This window comes from Panthera leo, chromosome C2, assembly GCF_018350215.1.
Source record: "Panthera leo isolate Ple1 chromosome C2, P.leo_Ple1_pat1.1, whole genome shotgun sequence".
NCBI classification, from domain to species: Eukaryota; Metazoa; Chordata; class Mammalia; order Carnivora; family Felidae; genus Panthera; species Panthera leo.
In genome coordinates this window covers 66,221,295-66,240,473 of record NC_056687.1, presented here as the reverse complement: position 1 = coordinate 66,240,473, position 19,179 = coordinate 66,221,295, and the positions used below count along the sequence as shown (strand labels likewise).

Below are 19,179 nucleotides of genomic sequence, written 5' to 3'. Positions count from 1 at the left end.
AGCAGTAATTAATACAAACTTGTATGTATACAGAGCACTGAGTTTCTTCCTGAGAAAATTTAGCTCAATTTGAACTGGATGCTAAAAAGGCTAAGAGAAGTTTTCACATAAGCCAGATAATGTTGCCCAGAGAAGGATCCTGGCCAGCAGCTTCAGTCATGGTTTATATGTCATTGTTCACAAGTAGGATTTCTGCAACATATTCAGTGCACTGGCAATTCCAGACATATGGTGCTAGTTGTGGTTTAATAATACTAATGACTAGGGGCTCCTGAGTAGCTCAGTTGGTTAAGTGTCTGACTTTGGCTCAGGTCATAATCTCGTAGTTCAGGAGTTCAAGCCCTGAGCTGGGCTCTGTGCTGACAGCTCAGAGCCTGGAGCCTGCTTTGGATTCTGTCTCCCTCTCTCTCTGACCCACCCCTGCTCACGTTGTTTCTGTCTCTCTCTCAAAAAAAAATAAATAAATAAACATTAAAAAAATTTTTTTAACTAATGATAATGACTAATCTACTGAGCATTTATTACATGCCACGTACCGTTCTAGTGTTTTATGTGCATTATCTCACGTTTGTCTTCACATCAACACTGTAAGGTAGGTACTGTAATTAACTCCATTTCAAAGATGAATATTAGAACCAGAGAGAGGTAACTAGGCCGTGGTTATACAGACAGGTCAAACCAGGCACTCTGACTCCAGAGCCAGTGCTCTGCAATTGAGCCTGTCTTCCACTTAATTATTCTCCAACTAACGTTTAGAATCTTGGAACTGAAAAAGCTCTTACAAATCATCTAAATCACTAATTACCCAAACCTGACTATATATTTATACTATCAATGTAGCTGTGAAAAAATTTGAATAAGTGCTCCACCACTGGAGCTTTTTATTCATAATATCTGACAGGAGGACCAGGGCTCTATAGTTTTAGCTAATGACTCAGGTCATTCTGATGCCCTTACTCCAAATCAACAGTTGTGAACACTGGTTGGTTCAAACCAACCTCTACCCCATAACTGAATCCACTTCTGCCTGCCATTCTGTTATTTTTACATTCTGCTTTGTGGTGGGGGTGCCTTATTTTTCTCACCTGCCACCATGGAATATTCACTGTCAATGCCCCAGCTAGTTGAACTGGACCATGATATTTCAGAGGATTTCTGCTACAGAGGATATATAATGTCCTTGTTGAAGAAGTGTTGAAGTTACTTTGTTTCAACATTATTTCCAATGGGAAATTTGCCATTGAATATACTTAATTTGTTCCAGTAATTACTTTCCATATATTTTGGAATCTATCTGTTTGTAGTGCCTGTGGGTTTTTGTGACAATCACCCAGGTATGTATTTTTCCTACTTTACTTGCAAAGGCAGCACCATTTTTAATTGTTAACAAGTTATAAAGGACTCAAGTGGTGGTACTTTGGCACCCATGATCTCCACAGAGTTCACATACAGCATACTTTTGCCCTGTTATCAATGTACAGCTTCAAGAATACAACAGAAACAAGAGGGTTTTGAGGATTCAGGGCAGAAAAATGAGGAGGAAAATTTGATAGGAGTTTCAAAAAGAGATAGCAGTCAGAAAGACTCAGCAAGTAGATATTAAGCCTCAAGTAAAAATGTAATGTAACAATATTAGTTACAATATTGAATTCACTTAAAACTGTTTTGAAAAGTAAGAATCAACATAAATGTATATATCAAAGGTGGAATCAAAGTTACTATCTTGTGCCTGAAAAAAAGTAAATTGGTTTAAATTATAAAAAGGGAAATGATTACTTATTTTTTAAAATCCTGTTAGGCTTATTGTGTCTAGGACAGATTTTCTCTGTTGTGTGTTTACTTCAAAGTGATTATATTGAAGCATCTTCCCTAGTTTCCTTCCCTTCCTTTCTCAAGTTTTGACAAGCTATTTTAAAGCTATTAATCTTTGGTATTTGCCCCCAGCCATGGTCAATGGCAGATGGCTCTTTCAACTCTAAAATTGGCATCCTAAAATCATAGGGTGTCTCTAGCCTGGTCAGTGTAAAACCGTGAGCCTTAGAATTAAGCTTTGTTTGCTGTTTGATTTAGGTTTTGTATTTAGCACTATAGCTCTATCTTGAATCATCTCTGAAGTCTTTTGACATTGTGATGACTATGTAATCAATATCCATTTTGGAAAACATGTCTAACATAAGTCTACCTAAGGTTTGTGTCTCATATGCCCCAACTGCTGTATAAATGTGTTTATACATTTTTTCAAGTACAACAGTTTCCACGATGATGTTTCAGTCTCTTTACCCCATACGTGGAATTAATGTTCATTATGTTAGGTGCTTTTGTGCCTGAAAATTCAATCTGATAGCATTTTCTTAGAATGAAGAGAGAACTAATATTTCAGTATCTGCTATGTATGTGCCAGACATGCATTATCTTATATAACTTTCATGAAAATCCTGTGGGGTAAGTATTGTTATGTTATCTTCATTTCACAAATTAGTAAGCTCAAGTTGAAAGGCTTAGTAACCTAACCAATGCTACACAGTCTAGAAATGTTGGGACAGATATTCAGATTCAAAACTTTCTGGCTAATTTACTGGTTTTTCTAGTACTCTGTGATTTTTGAAAAGCTTGTTATAGTTAGTCTCTTTTTTGGTGCGGTTTTGGAAAATGCATTATAGTTTCCAGCCAAAATGAAAAATGTGAGTCTTGAAGTGTTATATATGAGTGAAAGAGGTGATTATTACACAGTTTACTACAAAGGAATCATGTGGGTTTAGAGATTACATACAAAACAGAATAAATGCAACAGTAATTGCAGTAATTGCCCAAGGGACATAGACCATCTACAACTGAAATACAAATGCCATCTTTGTAAAGGAGCCTGTCTGATACCCTTATAGTTTGGCCTTAGGTGGCATTTGAGGTAAAAATCAAAGTGCTCTATCTCTTGAGGTGGCAAGTTAATGATGACAAGCAAAGGCAGCTTGACACTGGAATTCCAGGAAAAGAATAATAAACCTTTTGAGATCTTTACTGATTATTGTAATGTACTAGTTATTTCATTGTAATGTTCCAAATTGTTTTGTCTCTTCTGGGCCCCATTTTTTTTCCTACTTTTCAAAATCCTGTTAAATAGTAATAGATTGTTACTTAATAATAAACCTACTGTTTATTTTTTATTATCAAAAAATATATTTATTGTTTATTATTATCTCTATGGCTTACCAAGAGATGTAGTACTTTGCATTCAATGAGTGAGAAATCGCTGGCAACTGTTTTGTTTGTTCTTTGCTCCTCTAACTCCTGTTTTCATGATTCCCGCTTTGTGTATGAACTATATACTACTTGATTAGATGATGCTGTTGAGTAACTCGTACTAAAAAATGAAGTGTTAAGTTTTTATTGGCTCTATTTCTGCTTTTAGGGTAAATGTAGGTAGGTCACATGATTAGTGTCTTGGTTTTCTTATTAGTAAGATTAGCAATCCTCTTTTCCGTTATGAATTATTTGATGGCGAATACATTGGTTCAGTGTGCTCTATCATAGCATAAATGACAAAAAGTGCCCTTATCTTCCTTTAGCACTTTCCGCTCAGCTTTGTGCATTGTAATTTGAAAATTACTTGAATATTTCATGAGAGTATTATGCCTAACATTTTACTGTAGAAAAGTGCAACAGGAACAGTAGTGACTAACAAGGAGCTGATGTGTCCTGACATATGTGGATCTTATGTTTTATCTTCTAGGATTGCACAAATCCACGGTACCTAGCTGCAGGTTCTTCCAATGCTGTCAAGCTCAGTAGGTTTTTTGATAAGGTAATAGCTTCAATTAAGTTATTTTTAAACTTAATTTATATATTATGAGAGTTTAAAGTTTTTGGAGAATGCTTTGCCCTTTTATTCCTTCATCCTGAACTTCATAGCCTGAACATTTGTGTTGATCTCTCTTATCTGTTGGTATAATTGCTCAAGGCCTGCTGACATATTTATTTTATCACTAGTGTTCTCTAAGCAAAGGATGAAAGCTACTGGATTTAAATGAGTTATTTTAAAAGAAACCTAATTTCCCTCCTTAAAACAAATTACATTTTCCTGTTTTCCAGCTCTTCTTGTATTTATTCACATCCTCTCAGCCCCCACAAAAGGCACAGAACCCAGGAGATTCTGCCTAAAGCCCTGCGTTCTTTTTGCTCTCCCAGCTGTTATTATTCTCCACACAAATGTTATTATTACTTTTAAGGTTATGTCATCTTGATTCCGTAATTTTCCCTATCAGAAACCTTTGCATTCCAAGTATTGACTCTTGCTAGCATCATCTTATTGTCCTGAACTGGAATGAAAATGTAGAATGACTCAGCATACTGGTAATTTAGAGCACTGTTTGTCCTTCCTTCGCAAGGCCAAAGGGCTCCATTGCACATAGTATTGACCAAGTTTAAGTTGTTTGCCTCATGTTGACATTGCGTAGTAAAGTAAAAGAATGTATTTCTGTATGTATTATTGAAAAAGATTGATTTGTGTATTACATTTCCTTTTAAGAGGACAAGAAAAACATTTCCCTCCTCATAGCTCTTCTTTGTGAATCATTTTTCTTTTATCTATTTAGGGATCTAATATTTGGCCCTTTTGTCCATTATGTCATAACAAGATAAGCCCCACACCCCTACCCGTTTCATACGAGAACCGTTTGCTTCATTGCAGAACTTCCCAGCTGGAGTGTGGCAAATATGGTACAAGTGTGCTGAGATAGTGATGCCCTCAGTCGAAGCAGCCAGAGCCCCCCAGGCTAACTGATCGGCAGCCTCTTTCATTGAACCCAGCGTGCTGTACAAATATTAGCATTTTCTAAATGTGCCATAACATGGAAAATGTTGGGAAGCAGTGCAAGGAACTGGATTTTCCCTCCACGTGACTTTCAAGCTTCAAACATAAGAACTTCCATTTAGTTTAGATCCATGGCCTCCATCAGATACACTGTTCTGCCCCGAGAGAAACAACTTACAGATCTTTGTCTGACACAGAAAGATCCCACAATATATTGCTTAATTTGTTAATAATTTATTAATTTGAAAATTGATGAAGGGGATAGAAAGGTACAAACTTTCAGCTGAAAATTGAGTAAGTCACAAGGATGAAGAGTACAGGATAGAAAATACAGTCAATAATATTGTAATATGGTGACAGATGGTAACTACACTTAATTGTAGTGAGCATTTTGTAATGTAATAATTGTTGAATCACTATGTTATATACCTGAAACGACTATAGTATGTCAACCATACATCAATAAAAAATAAAAAATGTTTTAAATGTTAATAAGTTAGACTCTAGAGAAACAATGGGTTATAGACTAGTGTGACCTGAGTTGTCAGGCAAGACTTTATTTTAAAAAAATCAGAGGGAACTTGGTTCATTTTAAGAAGAGAACAATATTTGGTAAGAGAAAGACACTGCAAGTTGAGAGTAGGGAATTAGGAGCAAAAGCAAAAAGTAGCATCATTCTTCATCACCACAGTGAAAGGTATATGGATCAGGAAGTTGGCCAGACCTCCAGACTAACATGGTTGCCTCAAAACACGGGACCTGGCAACTAAATTTTGCCCAGTTTTCTACCATATCTTCCAGAGTTTAGTATAAAGATTTATTTACCAAGAGGGAATCTAGCTCCTTCTCCTGACTCCCTTTAGTAGTAATTCTTCCCCACTCTAGAATGATAGGGTTTTCCTGACCTGCTGTGGAGGAGTCAGCCTCTTCTTGGTTTTTGTGGGATCCAGTATTTTGATATATGTGCTAATCACAAGCCAGGTTTTCTACCTCTGTGGCCAGTGAATGCAACCTTACACTGGGTCTCTTGTGGCTAAAAGTAACCCATAGTCTCAACGGTAGAAAGAATCCAGATGATTTGGTTGTCAAGCTGGTGAGATCAAGGTGGCACAGCCCTGGAAGGAGACGCCATGCTCTTATTCAGGGGAATTCTTAGCTTCATAATTCTGGATTCCAGTGTCTTAGAGAGTTAATCTGCATCTAATCTGTATTCTTATCCAGTTGGCTTTTCTTAATCACAACAGCTCTGTGTAAAGAAAATCATACCGCCTTCACAAACAGTGCAGTTTCTCAAGTGTTAGAACAGAATTCATTATTTTTTAAAATTATTTTCTATCATCTGAAAACATGGTACTCTTAAATTATATTAGGGCATGTATTTTTGAGGGTTTTTTTTTTTCAATAGTAGTGATGGATTTGTGCGGATACATCCACTGTATTACCGCATTTCTCCTGCTGACCAAATACAGTTCTGAAACTACTGAATTAAGGATGCAGATTAAGTCCATAGAAAGAAGCTACTTGAATGCCTTTGATGTTGTGTCATCTGTCTCCATTGAGGACCTACCAAATTTATCGCTGCGTTTACTCAAGGGATGTGGCAGTTCACTACATTACACAGACTTGGCTATAAGGAATACCTGTACTATTGTAGTAGTAAAAGTGTTCTGCTTTTATCTTATGGGTTCTGTTTTGTATCTTTGAGCTAACTGCTAGGAAACTTTGAGCCAGATTTGCTTCCGTACACTGGGAACTGCATGGGTTATTATCCCATTCTCTTATGATTTAGCCATTTTTGTGTATTCATTTAATTTTTAATCTATTATTAATGCCTTTGGGAATAAGGCAAGCTTTTATGGAAATATGCCCACAATCCTGATCTTACTAGCATGAGATTTAACTAGATGTCCATAACTATTGAAAAAACTCTTCATTTGGGTATATGCCTTTTCGTCCCATTAGTGGTAACCACAGTGAACCACTTTTGCTAAGCCCTTAAAATCTTTATTTGTTTCTCACAGGTCATAGAGAAGAGATACTTTCTAAGGGAAGGTAATCAGGTCTGTATCTATTCTTGACAAAGTGGGCTCTTAAATTTGAAGAGAGGTGATTTCCAAATTTATTTTCAGAAGTGGCTTAAAAAAGGGTGAGGCGGGGAGTGGGGTGGGGATCCTTTGTAGGCAAAAGCATTTTCTTCTGTCCTGCTAAATACAAAAGCAAAAATATCAGATTAAGGGAAAATAAGGTTCTAAGAAACAAAAAGAATGCAGGGATAAGGTTATATTATAAAATCATAGGAGAAAATCATTTGCTTAAGACTCCAGAGGGTACATATCCCAGACCTATCACAATGTGGACAATTCATGTAAAAATCCAGTAGGCGAATGTTATGAGATTCACCTTCATCTTCCCTGATTTAGATGACACTATCACCAATTTGTTGGCAAATGTTTTCCATTTTGGGAACATTTATTTTATTATTTGAGTAAAACCTCAGAGAGATGATTCTGTAAGGGACAACAGGGTGACATAAAGAAACAGAAAATAAGGGGAAAAATTTATAAGGCTATTAGCACTTGAACTCTGCTTGCTTGAGACTTAACGTGATTATCTTTCTTGCCAACAGATTCCAGGCTTTCCTGATCGAAAAAGGTTTGGGGGAGGAACGTTAAAGAGCCTTCATTATGACTGAATCACGCCCATCCTGGAAGAGTGAGCAAGCGGTGGCAGTTCTGCACAGCTTTCTTCTTGCTGTGTTGATTATTAATATTTCAGCCTTTTAACAGAATCATCCTAAAATGCCACCCTTCAGCCTCACCCTTTAATGGAAAGCTGAAAGGAAGTGACAGCGTGGGAGGTCCAAACTTTGTCCCCATTCTGTTCCTCACCTTTCTGTCCCTGTTTATAGATTATGTAAAAGCCTTGTGGAAATAGGAGATGTTGTCAAAATGATGCAGTAAATGAGCAGTGACAGAGTGCTACAGAAAAAATTTACTCTTCCCAGAATTGGAAGGTTTTTTATAGGTCTGTAACTTTCCCACACTCCTTGCTGAAGGCTTAATTAAGTACTTCAAAAATGTATCTCTGTTGTTTTACCTTCTTGAGGGGAAAGGTTATGTTAACCAGCCCTGGGTTGTCCACCCCAAACAATCTCTGTCGTTTTCAAAGAAGCAAAATGGTGTTATTTAATTGTCTCCACTCTCATCACACACAAGGATGCCTAATAATAGCAGCCCTTGTCTCCCTCTCCTCTCCTTTGCAAATGGTTCAGTGGCTAGAAGAGGCAGACTAATAGCTGGAGTTAAATACAAATAGATTAATAATACATAGAGAACAGCAGTACCAGCAAAGGAGAATTCTCCGAGAAATTGACAGCTCACTAAATCCTTCACTCTGGGTTACAGATGTCTGCACTGTCTTATTGTTTTCTATTTGGAAATAGGCAGGGTGAAATCTAAGACCTGTTCAAGGGCAGTAAGAGAGATTTACAGCCTCTACTGTTTTTATTTTTTTAAAGGAAAAGTCAACTCCTGAAATGTCTCTTAAGTGTAGTCGGTAAACTAAGAATGTTATTTTCTGTGTCAACAATGTATTTATGGAGAGAAGTAAAAATAAGTTCTACAGCAACACATTTACATGAATTATGGACTAGGATTCTTAGATTTCATAATCCAACATTTTGTGAGGGTGGTGGTGTATGTGCGCGTATGCATAATTGTTCATCGTTCCTTTTTTTACCCATCTTTTTTGCTTGTTTAATTCTCTCTGCCCCGGTTCTTCTTTAATATATAGACCTGGTTTCCAAAAACTGCAATTTGCTGCCTTATTCAGCACCACCTTTTTACCCATAACCGCTCTCTGGCTCTGAGGCAGGTCTTTGCAGTCCTGATTTTGCTCCATATTAGAAAAAAATTGTAAGTATACACTTTCAGCTCCTCATTTTAAAACTAGGCAAAAAACACTAAGTTCACTTTCTATTCCATTTTAATTAAATTTCAGAAGTACTTTGGAAATCAAGGTATGCTACCAGAAGATCTTAAAATAAGAAGGTTAGCCAGTGCTTTTAGAAAGGCAGTTGTAGGAATTTGGGGAAAGATTTTTAAAGCACTTTTGATCAGCTAGCATATTCTCCAGTCTGTCTTCATATCCTCAGCCATAAAACCGAGGCCTGATTTCTTTTTTGACACAAAGTAGAGCTGTGCAAATCAGGATCTGTACGTGGAGTATGGCACAAGCGAGTTGTGACAGAGGCTGCACAAATGCATGCACAAAGACCCAACTAAAGCTCTTTGTAAACAATAAATTAAAAAAAATTATACATACATTCTGAAAAAATAAGTAATACAACGACACAGAAGCGAAAATACATATAACCCTTTCCTTCTCTCCCCTTTCTTCCTCTTTCTTTCCCTTAATTAAAAACCCTCTCTCAATTTCTTTATTTTCTCCCTTGCTAAAAAATAAAAATAACCCATCACTGATGCCTTTCAGGGTCAGCCTTGAAAACTTAGCAGTACCCCTCAACTCCATTTCTTCTTGCTTGTGAGGCTTGACTGAATTATAGTTTTCTGAGAAAAAATAATTTTTAATAATCTAAGGTAAATTTGTTGCAAAGTATTAGTAGCAGCAAAACAAAGCTGTTTACCAAGATGAATGTTATTAGCCAAAGTTCTTGAAAATGAATGTTTTGAAGAATAATTTTTGCTGGGATTTCCTGAGATCCGCTCATCAAAATTGCTTTTGGATAATCAACAAATGTAAATACCAAAATACTTCCTAAAGAGTATTAATTAAATCTTTAATTTTCTTTATGGAACAGGTAATTAGCAATAGAGGTTTTTTTTGGTTTTTTTCCTGTTGTGATTTAGATGTCTAACCAATGTTGTTATTTATCATGGAGGCAACCAGACGTGAAGGCATACAGTCATTCATCTGTCGCTCAGGTGGCAGGGCTCTTCGTTGAAATCCAGCCCAAGATTTGGGTTGACCTCTCCACTTCTGTGCTCTGAAAAGAATTGCTGCTCCCAAAGGGGTTGATCCGTATCACTTTATCTTAAGTTCTCAGAAGTCCCTAAACTTGAGGCATCCATAACATAATCCGTGACAGTGCCTTGACACTGCTATTTTTCTGTCCATTCTGAAAATGGACTGCGTGGAACTGATATGCTGGGCCATCAGACGGAGATGAAGAGCTCCTCACTGCTGCTATGACCAGAGCTTTTGAGTGTCCATTTCAATAGTATATGCCATAGCACCCAACCTAGGGAGGACCTTGTGTGGGTTTTTAATAAATGTTGTTCAATTGAAATTTTTAAAGCACAGGTAGCATCTATTTTAAGAAGTTTGAAGGTGTAACAGGATGTCTGCATTGATTTAATATCTGTTAAAATTCAGAGGAGGATACTGTTTGCGGGGAAGGAGGAGAAGGAAATAAAAAATCCATTCCTCTGTAGTCCCCAGACTGAGTGAAATCACTATGGTAGGAGAGGAAAGGTTCCAGGCAATCTAGCCCTGGGAGAACCCTGAGCCTCAAATATTCCACAGTATGTTTGCCTGATGCAAAATTGGAGCTGAAGCCTACCAGGGCTGCTCCATAGAGTAGGAAGGGGGTCCGACTTCCAGTTACTATTAGTACCTCCATTTAAGGACTTAAAGCAGTGGCTTTCAGACTCAAATGTGCATAAAAATCCTCTGAAGTGCTTAAAAATGCAGATTCTGGGATTTTATCAGCCCCCCTCTCCTTGCCCAATTCTATGTATATAGGATAGAGCCAGGATTTTGTATTTTTAACAGACAAACCAGGTGATTCTGCAGTGAGTGGCCTGGGATCCACACTCTGAGAAAGATAATAAACTCCTATCATAGAGAATATGCGGAATGTACTTAATGGCACCATTATATAGTTCATCAAAGTTCATCTTGGGCTTCCTTAAATGATTTCGCCTTCATGAGCTGAGCCACTCTTCCCTCTCAAGGTGATACATGCCACAGCAATCATGACATGATTGTCCCATTCTCTATTGGCAAAACAGGAGATGTTTGTTTTTAATGTACTACTGTCATTTTTACTACCACCATGTTCTGCATTCCAGGTGTATTTATTTCTAATAAGATGCCTTGCCATCTCATACACGGTCCCTCACTTGTACCACATTTGTTTTCTCAGCTGGCTAATCACTAAGCCTTACCAAGGTCATCAGTAAGTATTGGTGAAGGATGAAACCCCTGCATTCCAACAAAGACATAAAATCTTGCTCAGTACCAGCAAGTACATTTATCAATTCCATCTTTTTTTTTGGAGACCCTCTAACTGTAACTTCTCTAACTCCATCCTGGGGTGATTGCTCTCCAGACCTGTCACACTCCTTCACATTACCCTGTAACACTACCCCAGCTCCCAGGATGAAATGTTTGCCACTTTCTCAGTGTGGATCTGTGGTCTTCCAACTGGGATGGGTACACATGTCCCCTCCAAGAGGTGCATGGACACACACAGTTTTAGGGGAATCATTTTCCAGGTCATCCATCTCCATTATGTATGTTAAAATTGTTCTTCTTGTGAATGCAGCTCAGTGCTAGTTCTTACTTCCCACCTGTGCTTTCTTTCACAATTGTCCTTTTCCCACAGTGGAAAAGGAATCTTGCTTATGTAGGAATGTGGTATATTGGCCCAGGGTGTAAATGTCTTAGGATGCCAATAAAAGGACAATTTTAATATTAGTTTTATTTAAGGACTTTTTTCCACTCACACAATTATTAAAAAAAAAAAAAAATGCAGACCTCTAAAGGAAGCGGTTCCTGAGTTCCTGAGAACACAGCGAAGAGAGTTTTGGTAAGAAATAACCAAGGCTATGGCACATTTCTTCATGGCAAGTCTTCTTGCTTGGTCTATCAAAATATCAAAATAACATTTTTGTGAAAAATAATTATACAGGCAAAGGAATATAAAATTAACATTTATTTTCTCAACCCTTTCTAAGTAAAATGACTTAGAAAAGGCACATCTAAGTGAAAAGGTAACATTTAATTAAAGTCATTGATTCCAATAGCTGGGTAACCAAGCCTTTTCCAATCAGATTCCCAATTATTTCCTTGCAAAAAAATTAAAGGAGAACCTGAGTTGTTGATAGGTTACTAAAAATGATGTTTATGATAGATTGCTATGTGATTTTTGATATTTGATTCAGAAGGAGAAGTGAGGTAATAAAATTCCTTCCATTCATATCTACTTATCTATGTGAATGAATTTTCTTAACATGTCTTAAAACCAAAAAGTAGGATTAAATTATGTTGAATCATGTCTTATTCTGGAAATAAGAACTATAAATGAGATTTACTAATTCGTGGATATACGAACTAATGGGGGAGGCATCCACTTATTAAAAGAAGCATTTCTGGAAAGACTTTACCTTTTATATTTAATATTTATCAAAATATCCAGTATGTATGGATTACTGTCCTAGAGAAGAATCTTTCCAGTCTCCTATCTGGAGGGTGAAACGTTTCCTGATAGCATTCTCAGGAAGTGCAGTGGAAGAAGGAGGCTGGAGGTTTCATCACTTACCTACACGTGGTTTTGGTCCTACTCTCCACAATCTGGTGGTGTGAATCTGGAACTCCTCTGACTTTTCTTCTGAAGCTTCTGCAGAGGGTAAACCTAATTTCTACTAGAATCTGGGAGAAGCAGATACCTGCTGTCTCCACTTCCTGGTCCTTTGCAAATTCTCCCCCTCACGCGTTCCCTGTATTGTTTCACCGAATCTATCCTCTGCTGGTTTTTAGCATCTTTGTTCTTGTTGCTCACAACTTTGACAGCGTGACTCTGTTCTGATCCAGTGTGTGTTTGCCTTGTCCCTACACAAACTTCTCCCTCCACTGGGTGTCTTTTTGACACCTGCCCAGATGGCATCCCTCAATCCCTGCTTCAGATGTCTGCCAAACTTTCCCTTCCCGGTCTTCCCTCACTAGACCCCTCCACTCTGCCCTAAACACAGCACTTTGAATGCACTGCCCTTCCACTGTTCTGTGTTTGCACACGCTCTTTCCTCTGCTCAATGCCCTATCCAACTCATCCTGTGAAGCTTGGCTCAGTTATCGCCTCCTTTGGGAAGCCTTCCCTGCCCTCCTGCTCAGGACTAGGTGCCCTTCAATCCCTCCTGTAGCACCCTGGGCTCGTCTCTGTCACAGCAGATACGGTTCTCTGTTGTAATAGCCTTCTCCAGTATGCTGCACTAGTAGAGAACAGGACTGAGTTAGTCATCTTTGTGTCCCCTACATCTCACACAATCTGGCACATAGCAGGTCCTCAATAATCGTAAGATAAAGAAATGAGTGTGTGATTACATTAATTAAAGTGGAAAACCATCAGACCTCAAATCAGAGCTGTTGCTGAGTTTTATTTATTCTCCTATCCCTTGTGTGTATAAAGCACAGTGCCTGGCACATAGTTATACAAAGCAAATACTTGTTTTATGGAATCACATTTATAAAAACAAAAAAGAAATACAGTTAAGTCAGGAGAAATCCATAAAGTTTGGTGATAGGTTATTCAATTTCAAATATTTTCAAGCTCCTGAAAGTAATTTTCATCCAGTCAAGGATCTGTGACCACTTTCCTACTCTTTCTCTTTTGTAGAAATCTCCTACACCCTAGGAAAGAGTTTAAACGCTTCTTGAATTTGCCTTCAAAGCTGATTCAATGGAAAGAACATAGGAAGCCTATGGAAAAATAAAGCAGTAAAGCTTTTCCCTTGTCTTTTATTGACTCCCATTCATTTTTTCCCTCTAACCACCAAAGACTCACTTCCAGGATAGATAGATTGTAGACTCAAAGTACTCATAAACTCAGATGTAAGAAATATTTTTTCTGGAATTTATTTTTGATTTTGAGTCTGCATACTGCAGGAATAACAAAAACTTAGCCTCAGTAAAACCAGGGCCTCCCCCAACACATACCACTTCCTCCAGGGTTTGTATATAAATTCCAGGGAAGCAAGCTTATGTAATACCACAGTGTCATCTGTCTATGCTGACATATGCTGAGATGTCCTATAACTGTCTGGAACTCAGGCATCAATCCACACAGGTTGGTTTGCTACCAACCTGTCATTTTTTTCTGGCCCTCTCTGTGCTAACACCTCATACACAGGCAAATCATCTGCTGCTACTGCAGTATGTTGGAGCCTAGGGACCTCTGGCGGTAACTTAGACCCATTTAATATAGAGCAGAGGGTCTAAGCTGATGGCCCATGACCTTTTCAAATCTGCGTGTATGTTTTTTATATCAGTGTATCAGTTATCTCACCAAACCACCCCATTAAATACCATAAAATACACCATTCTATTTTCCCACAATTCTGTGAGTCAGCAATTTGGACTAGGTCTTGCTGGGGGTTCTTCTGCCATTTTCACCTGGGATCATTCATGTGTCTCCAGTTATATGACAGCCAGACTGCATCATTCAACATGTCCGGCAGTTGGTGCTGGACTAACTTCTCTCTTCATGTGGTTTCTCATTCTCAAGGAGATTGGCCCAGCTTCTCTGCATGGTAATTTCAAGTAGTAAGAAATGGACAAATCCTAAGGCACAGGCACTATTCATGCCCCTGCTTGTGTTGTGCTTGCTATTAACCAAAGTAAGATTCAAGGAGGTAAGAAAAAGACTACATCTCTTTATGTGAAGAGCAGCAAAGTCCAACATTACAAAAGAGCATGCATACAAGGATGGGAGAAAATTATGGACATTTTTGCAATCTACCACAATGGTTTTATCTAGTCATTCATTCATTCATTCATTCGCATGTTTGTTCTAGTTTCCAGTGTTTAAAAATTGGAGCTTCATTTAGAAGTCTTATCTTGAAATACCACCTAGCCTACATTTCCTGCCTGGTCTGTTGCACTTAAGTTTGTGATGATAAAGCCTAGTTTACAAGACTGTTCTTGTGAAATTAAATGAGATAATTTCTATGGAAAAACCTGGCATGAACAGGCACTCGATATATAGTTTCTTTCTTCCTGAGTACAATTAGCCACAAAGTGGATATCTAACCATGGCTAAGGAGAATAGCCAAGATGAAGGGCAAGGGAGTCATGGAAAAGGTGGCTGGAAAGTAATTTCTTGGTCTGCTTTTAGAAGGATAAAGGTATTAGAAAACAAGATTTTTAAAGAATTTATTTTTAAAAACCACTAAATATATTTAAGAAATGAAAGGAACAATAGCAAACATCTCCGTTTGCTTTAAGTGAAGCACTTCAGACTCTGGACAGTTCACCCAGCTCATCCCTTGGAGGCACCTCTGGACAGCTGTCCAGACTCAGTCCCTGTTTCAAGCAGCTGTGTGTAAACACCTGTGCCAGAGCACAATTCATTTTGTCACTGCCCAGCAGAGAATGAATACCCTGCCCTGTTCTTTCCAGGCCTGAGTCAGGACTGAGGAGAGAAGCCTCTGCCGCACACAGCATGCCTTAACTACCACGGTTCCTTTCCCAGAGAGCTTTCCATTCTCTGTCTTCAGTAATAAGCCTCCTTCTTTTCACTGGGACACATAATTGGCTAATCTTTACCTCGGCTGGAGAGGAGATAGGCTCTGCAAACTCTTCCAGAAACAGCCTAGATTTAGTGAAAACCAAAGACAATTGCGTAAGCAGTTTGAAAACAAGCATGCTGGACTTTCTCCCTAGTTGATCAGTTAGGCAATTTTTGTGGCTGGTTTGAGCCGCCTGCTAACCAGTGAGCACGGTGAAGTGGTGGGAATAACATTCAGAGGGTGGATTGGAGGAGAAACAGAAGCATTTTAGCTTCATACCCTCTCTGGGCCTGTGTTTCCTGAAGTCATCCCACCTGCAGCAGAGGGAAAATGGCCGAGTTGAAGGTAAGAGACTATCTGCCAAGTTTGCTGTGGCTTCTTCAGCCAGAATTTATGGAAGCTTCTGAGAACCCCAGAGTGTCAGAGTCAGGAAGGATCTAGAGAGGCCATGTTTTAAACCCCTGTGTTCAGAGGTTTTGCCATGGTGTCCGCAGGCATGGCTGGAGCTGGGGGTGTTGATGGAAAGGTGGTAAAGAAAAGAGATGAAGCCTTCATTGTCCATTTTTTGCCTTTGTTCATTTCAAATATTGTCTTGGGAATCTGTAGACATCATAAGGGCTCCCCGCCCCCCGCCCCCCAACGACCATGGGCAGACACATATCTCACTGCCTGCTTCCCAGCCCCTACTCCCTGATATCTTCCTGTTGCTACAGCTTCCTGGACTGCCTCCAGCCAACCAATTAGATCTGCCGTATCTATTCAGTTATTTTGAGGATCCACAAATTGGCCCTTGGCCAATAGAAGCCCTAGCAATTCCTCTAGGAAGTAATTCCTTTTTATTATTTAATGTGCAATTGAAAAATATGTGTGGGTTATGTGCTATTAATGAATTAACTCATATTGTAATCCTCAAAATAGATCTGAGATGTAGGCGCTCTTGTTTCTATTTAACCAGAAAGGAAAAGAAAGTTTGGAGAGATTAAGTGACTTGCCCAAGGTCACTGCTTATAGGTGACAGAGACTAGATCAGAACCTGGTTTGTCGGAATCCAAATCCCAAGTTCCAAAAGGAGATTTAGTGACATCTACTGGACCGTGTGCCTTAAGTCCAGGGAAGGGGACTGTTTTCCCAGTGTCTAAAACCACACCTAGTGTCCAGCCTGGGCTATATCAGTGCCCAACACATGCATGTGGAACTGAGGAGAACTTTCCAGAACTTGACTCAAGTCAGGTGAGCCACACTCCGGGCTTCTTTCAGGAATGCAGAATTTGAACACTTTCCTAATGCCCTTCAACTGATGCTGAGTTTGAAGAATCAAACATCGCCCCAGTTGATAGGGATCCTGAAAACACACAACACTGAAGTAAACGTTTGTTTCTTTACCTTCATGTGTGACCAAGATTCAGAAATGCTGAGAAAGAACTCTCTTGCATTCAGCAAATATTATGTGTTAGTACTGATGCCACAGGTTGATACTGTAAAGGAACCGAGTCTGGGCTAGGTGGGGTCAAGAGAAACTTCTTGAAGAAGGCTGTTCCTCAGCTGAGTCATAAGAGAGAAGTAGAAATTGGCTAAATGAAAAGAGGTGGGGGGCAGAGAAAAAACAAGTGCAAAGGCACGGCATACACAGACAGCCCAGCATATTCTGGGAGCCAAGAGAGTTTCAGCTAAATTTGAGCTGCTGCAGGGACAGCCAAGTTGACATACCCAGGAGGCAGTGGGATGTATGGATCTGGATCTCAGGGGAGGGGGTAGGGCCAGGTTAATAGATACAGGAGGTCATTCTATCAATGGTGGCAGCTGAAGTTCTGGGAAAGGGAGAGTGCCTAAGAACTTTGTTTCCTGATGAAAATCCTATGGGAGAGTTCAGCAGGGGCTGGAAACATCCTTACCATTTATAAATAAATTATATCTAAAATCCTATCCTGCTGAAATTTTTAGCAACTTATTATGCACAGCACCAGCAGACCAATGTAAATTGCATGCTGGTCTTTGTTCTCAATTTCAAAGGCTTTCTTCCCTGCCTGCTGTCTAATCTGCACGAGCAAAGGTTAGCTCTAGAGATCAGGAATCCAAACACAGAAAACCAGATTGCATCATTCTAATGAATAAACATTACATAAGTTAAAAAATATACTTCTCAGCTTTTATGTCTTCATTTTAACAGATATATCAACACAAAGCCTAAAAGAAATCACATTTATGTAAAAGCAGCACAACTGGGGGAAGAAAATTCAAAAGAGAAAATAATAAGGTTAAATTTCAAACAGACTATTCCACATTCTTAAGTCCCTTCACTTCTACAAGTCTTGATTTCCTCATTTCTAAAATGAAGAGCTGTTCAATATCCAGATTTTGGGCCCCACTACCAAATATTTTCATTCACTAGGTGTGGGTGTGTGTTTGATAAATTTCTGGAGGTGATTCTAATGATTAGCCAGAGATGGGTCCCACTAATATTGTGATTGTATTTGTTTCCTGTTTCTGTTGTAACAAATTACCACAAATCTAGTGGCTTAAAACCACACATATTTATTCTCCTACCGTTCTGGAAGTCAGAACTGTGAAATCAGTTTCCCAGGGCTAAACTCAAGCTTCCCCAAGCTGCCTGCATTCCGTGATTGAGTCTCCATCTTCAAAGCACATCACTCCAGCCTCTGCCTGTCACTGCACTGCCTTTTCCTCTTCTGTAGCTGTATATCCCTCCACCTCCCTGTACTAAGGCACTTGTGATTACATTTGGGGCGCACCCAAATCATCCAGGATAATCCCTCATCTCAAGATTCGTACTTCACTCACATCCTCAAAGTCTCTTTGAGTGTAGGAAGTTCCCAGGGATTCAGACATGGATATCATTGAAGGTCATTATTCAGCTCTACCACAATAACCTGCAAGTTCCCAACAATCTCCTTTCTCTGTTCCCAGCACAGTTCATTAGAAATACTGGACTCTTGCCACAGGAACAAGGTAGCTATCGTTCCATCTCCACCCTGACTTCTCTCTCCTTCCTTTATGCTCAGTGAAAGGCAGTGAGGTGCACCATCTGCCCGTCCCATCAGGGCATTACCCAGAATCAGAGTTGGGAGAAAACACCTCATAAGCCTACTCTGACACAGAGTACATCCCAGGGACCAGGCAAGGATTAAAAAGCGGTATGGTAGGCAGCTGCCAGACAACTGAAGTTATATGGAGCTCGCTAATTTGTTCTTTTGTTTAGAAAGGATTCATATCATTCTCTTGGAGAAAAGTGAGATCATTTTTTTATGTTGGATCAAGTTATTCAGAAATCTGGACTGAAGAAAACATACAAACTCACTTGCTTAATGTTAGATTTTCTTTTCTTCTTGCATAAGGAATATTTGTACATAGTCACTGAAGCAGCTGGAGTTGCACACTTGGATTTTCACAGCTGATATAAGCAGAGTTCAGATTCTGCCCTTGATCTCAGCAGCTTGGGAAAGCACCTGCTGAATACTGCTTCCTCAAGTCAGATACCTTCGGCAGTAAGGGACATGGCATTTGAAAGCTCTAATAAACTCATCTGTAAATTCTTCTCTCCGAGGATTAGGAAAACCGACTGACTGGAGAGTGAGTCAGCATTTTCCGCCTCCTCGTCAGCCAATGCACCACAGCTAAGATGCAGAAACAGGCTCAGAACTCACACCTCTCTCAGAGCTGGGTGGCTCCCTTCCAAACCACCAGCTGTTCTTTCTACTTTCTTTTCTATTTTTTAAAGCAGTCAGAAGCAAATGCTTCAGAACTACATATACTAAGTCTCTTTTCCCTTGTGCCAAAAATACATAGAACCCTGGACTCTGTTCTGAGACCAGCAGTTGCAAAGAATGG

At 39.1% G+C, this 19,179-nt stretch overlaps 2 protein-coding genes across 4 annotated transcripts in view; both read left to right on the top strand.

The window, feature by feature from the left end:
* Positions 1-13,474, top strand: part of RABL3 (RAB, member of RAS oncogene family like 3) — a 39,382-nt gene extending 25,908 nt beyond the window's left edge. The window contains exons 6-9 of one of the 3 annotated variants that reach the window (XR_006207016.1): positions 3,728-3,799; positions 6,829-6,867; positions 7,434-8,721; positions 13,443-13,474. Coding sequence is in view for 2 of the 3 variants with exons in the window: in XM_042954712.1 (XP_042810646.1) it covers positions 3,728-3,799; positions 6,829-6,867; positions 7,434-7,499 (177 nt within the window). In the remaining variant the exon portion in view is untranslated. Of the gene's footprint in view, positions 1-3,727; positions 3,800-6,828; positions 6,868-7,433; positions 9,624-13,442 lie in introns of those variants that run through there. The other 2 variants (XM_042954712.1, XM_042954713.1) reach the window with 2 other exon arrangements.
* Positions 13,475-15,565: 2,091 nt separating this feature from the next.
* Positions 15,566-19,179, top strand: part of HGD (homogentisate 1,2-dioxygenase) — a 42,988-nt gene continuing 39,374 nt past the window's right edge. Inside the window, exon 1 of the mRNA XM_042903392.1 lies at positions 15,566-15,678. Coding sequence (XP_042759326.1) covers positions 15,664-15,678 — 15 coding nt within the window. The 5' untranslated portion in view covers positions 15,566-15,663. The remainder of the gene's footprint in view (positions 15,679-19,179) is intronic.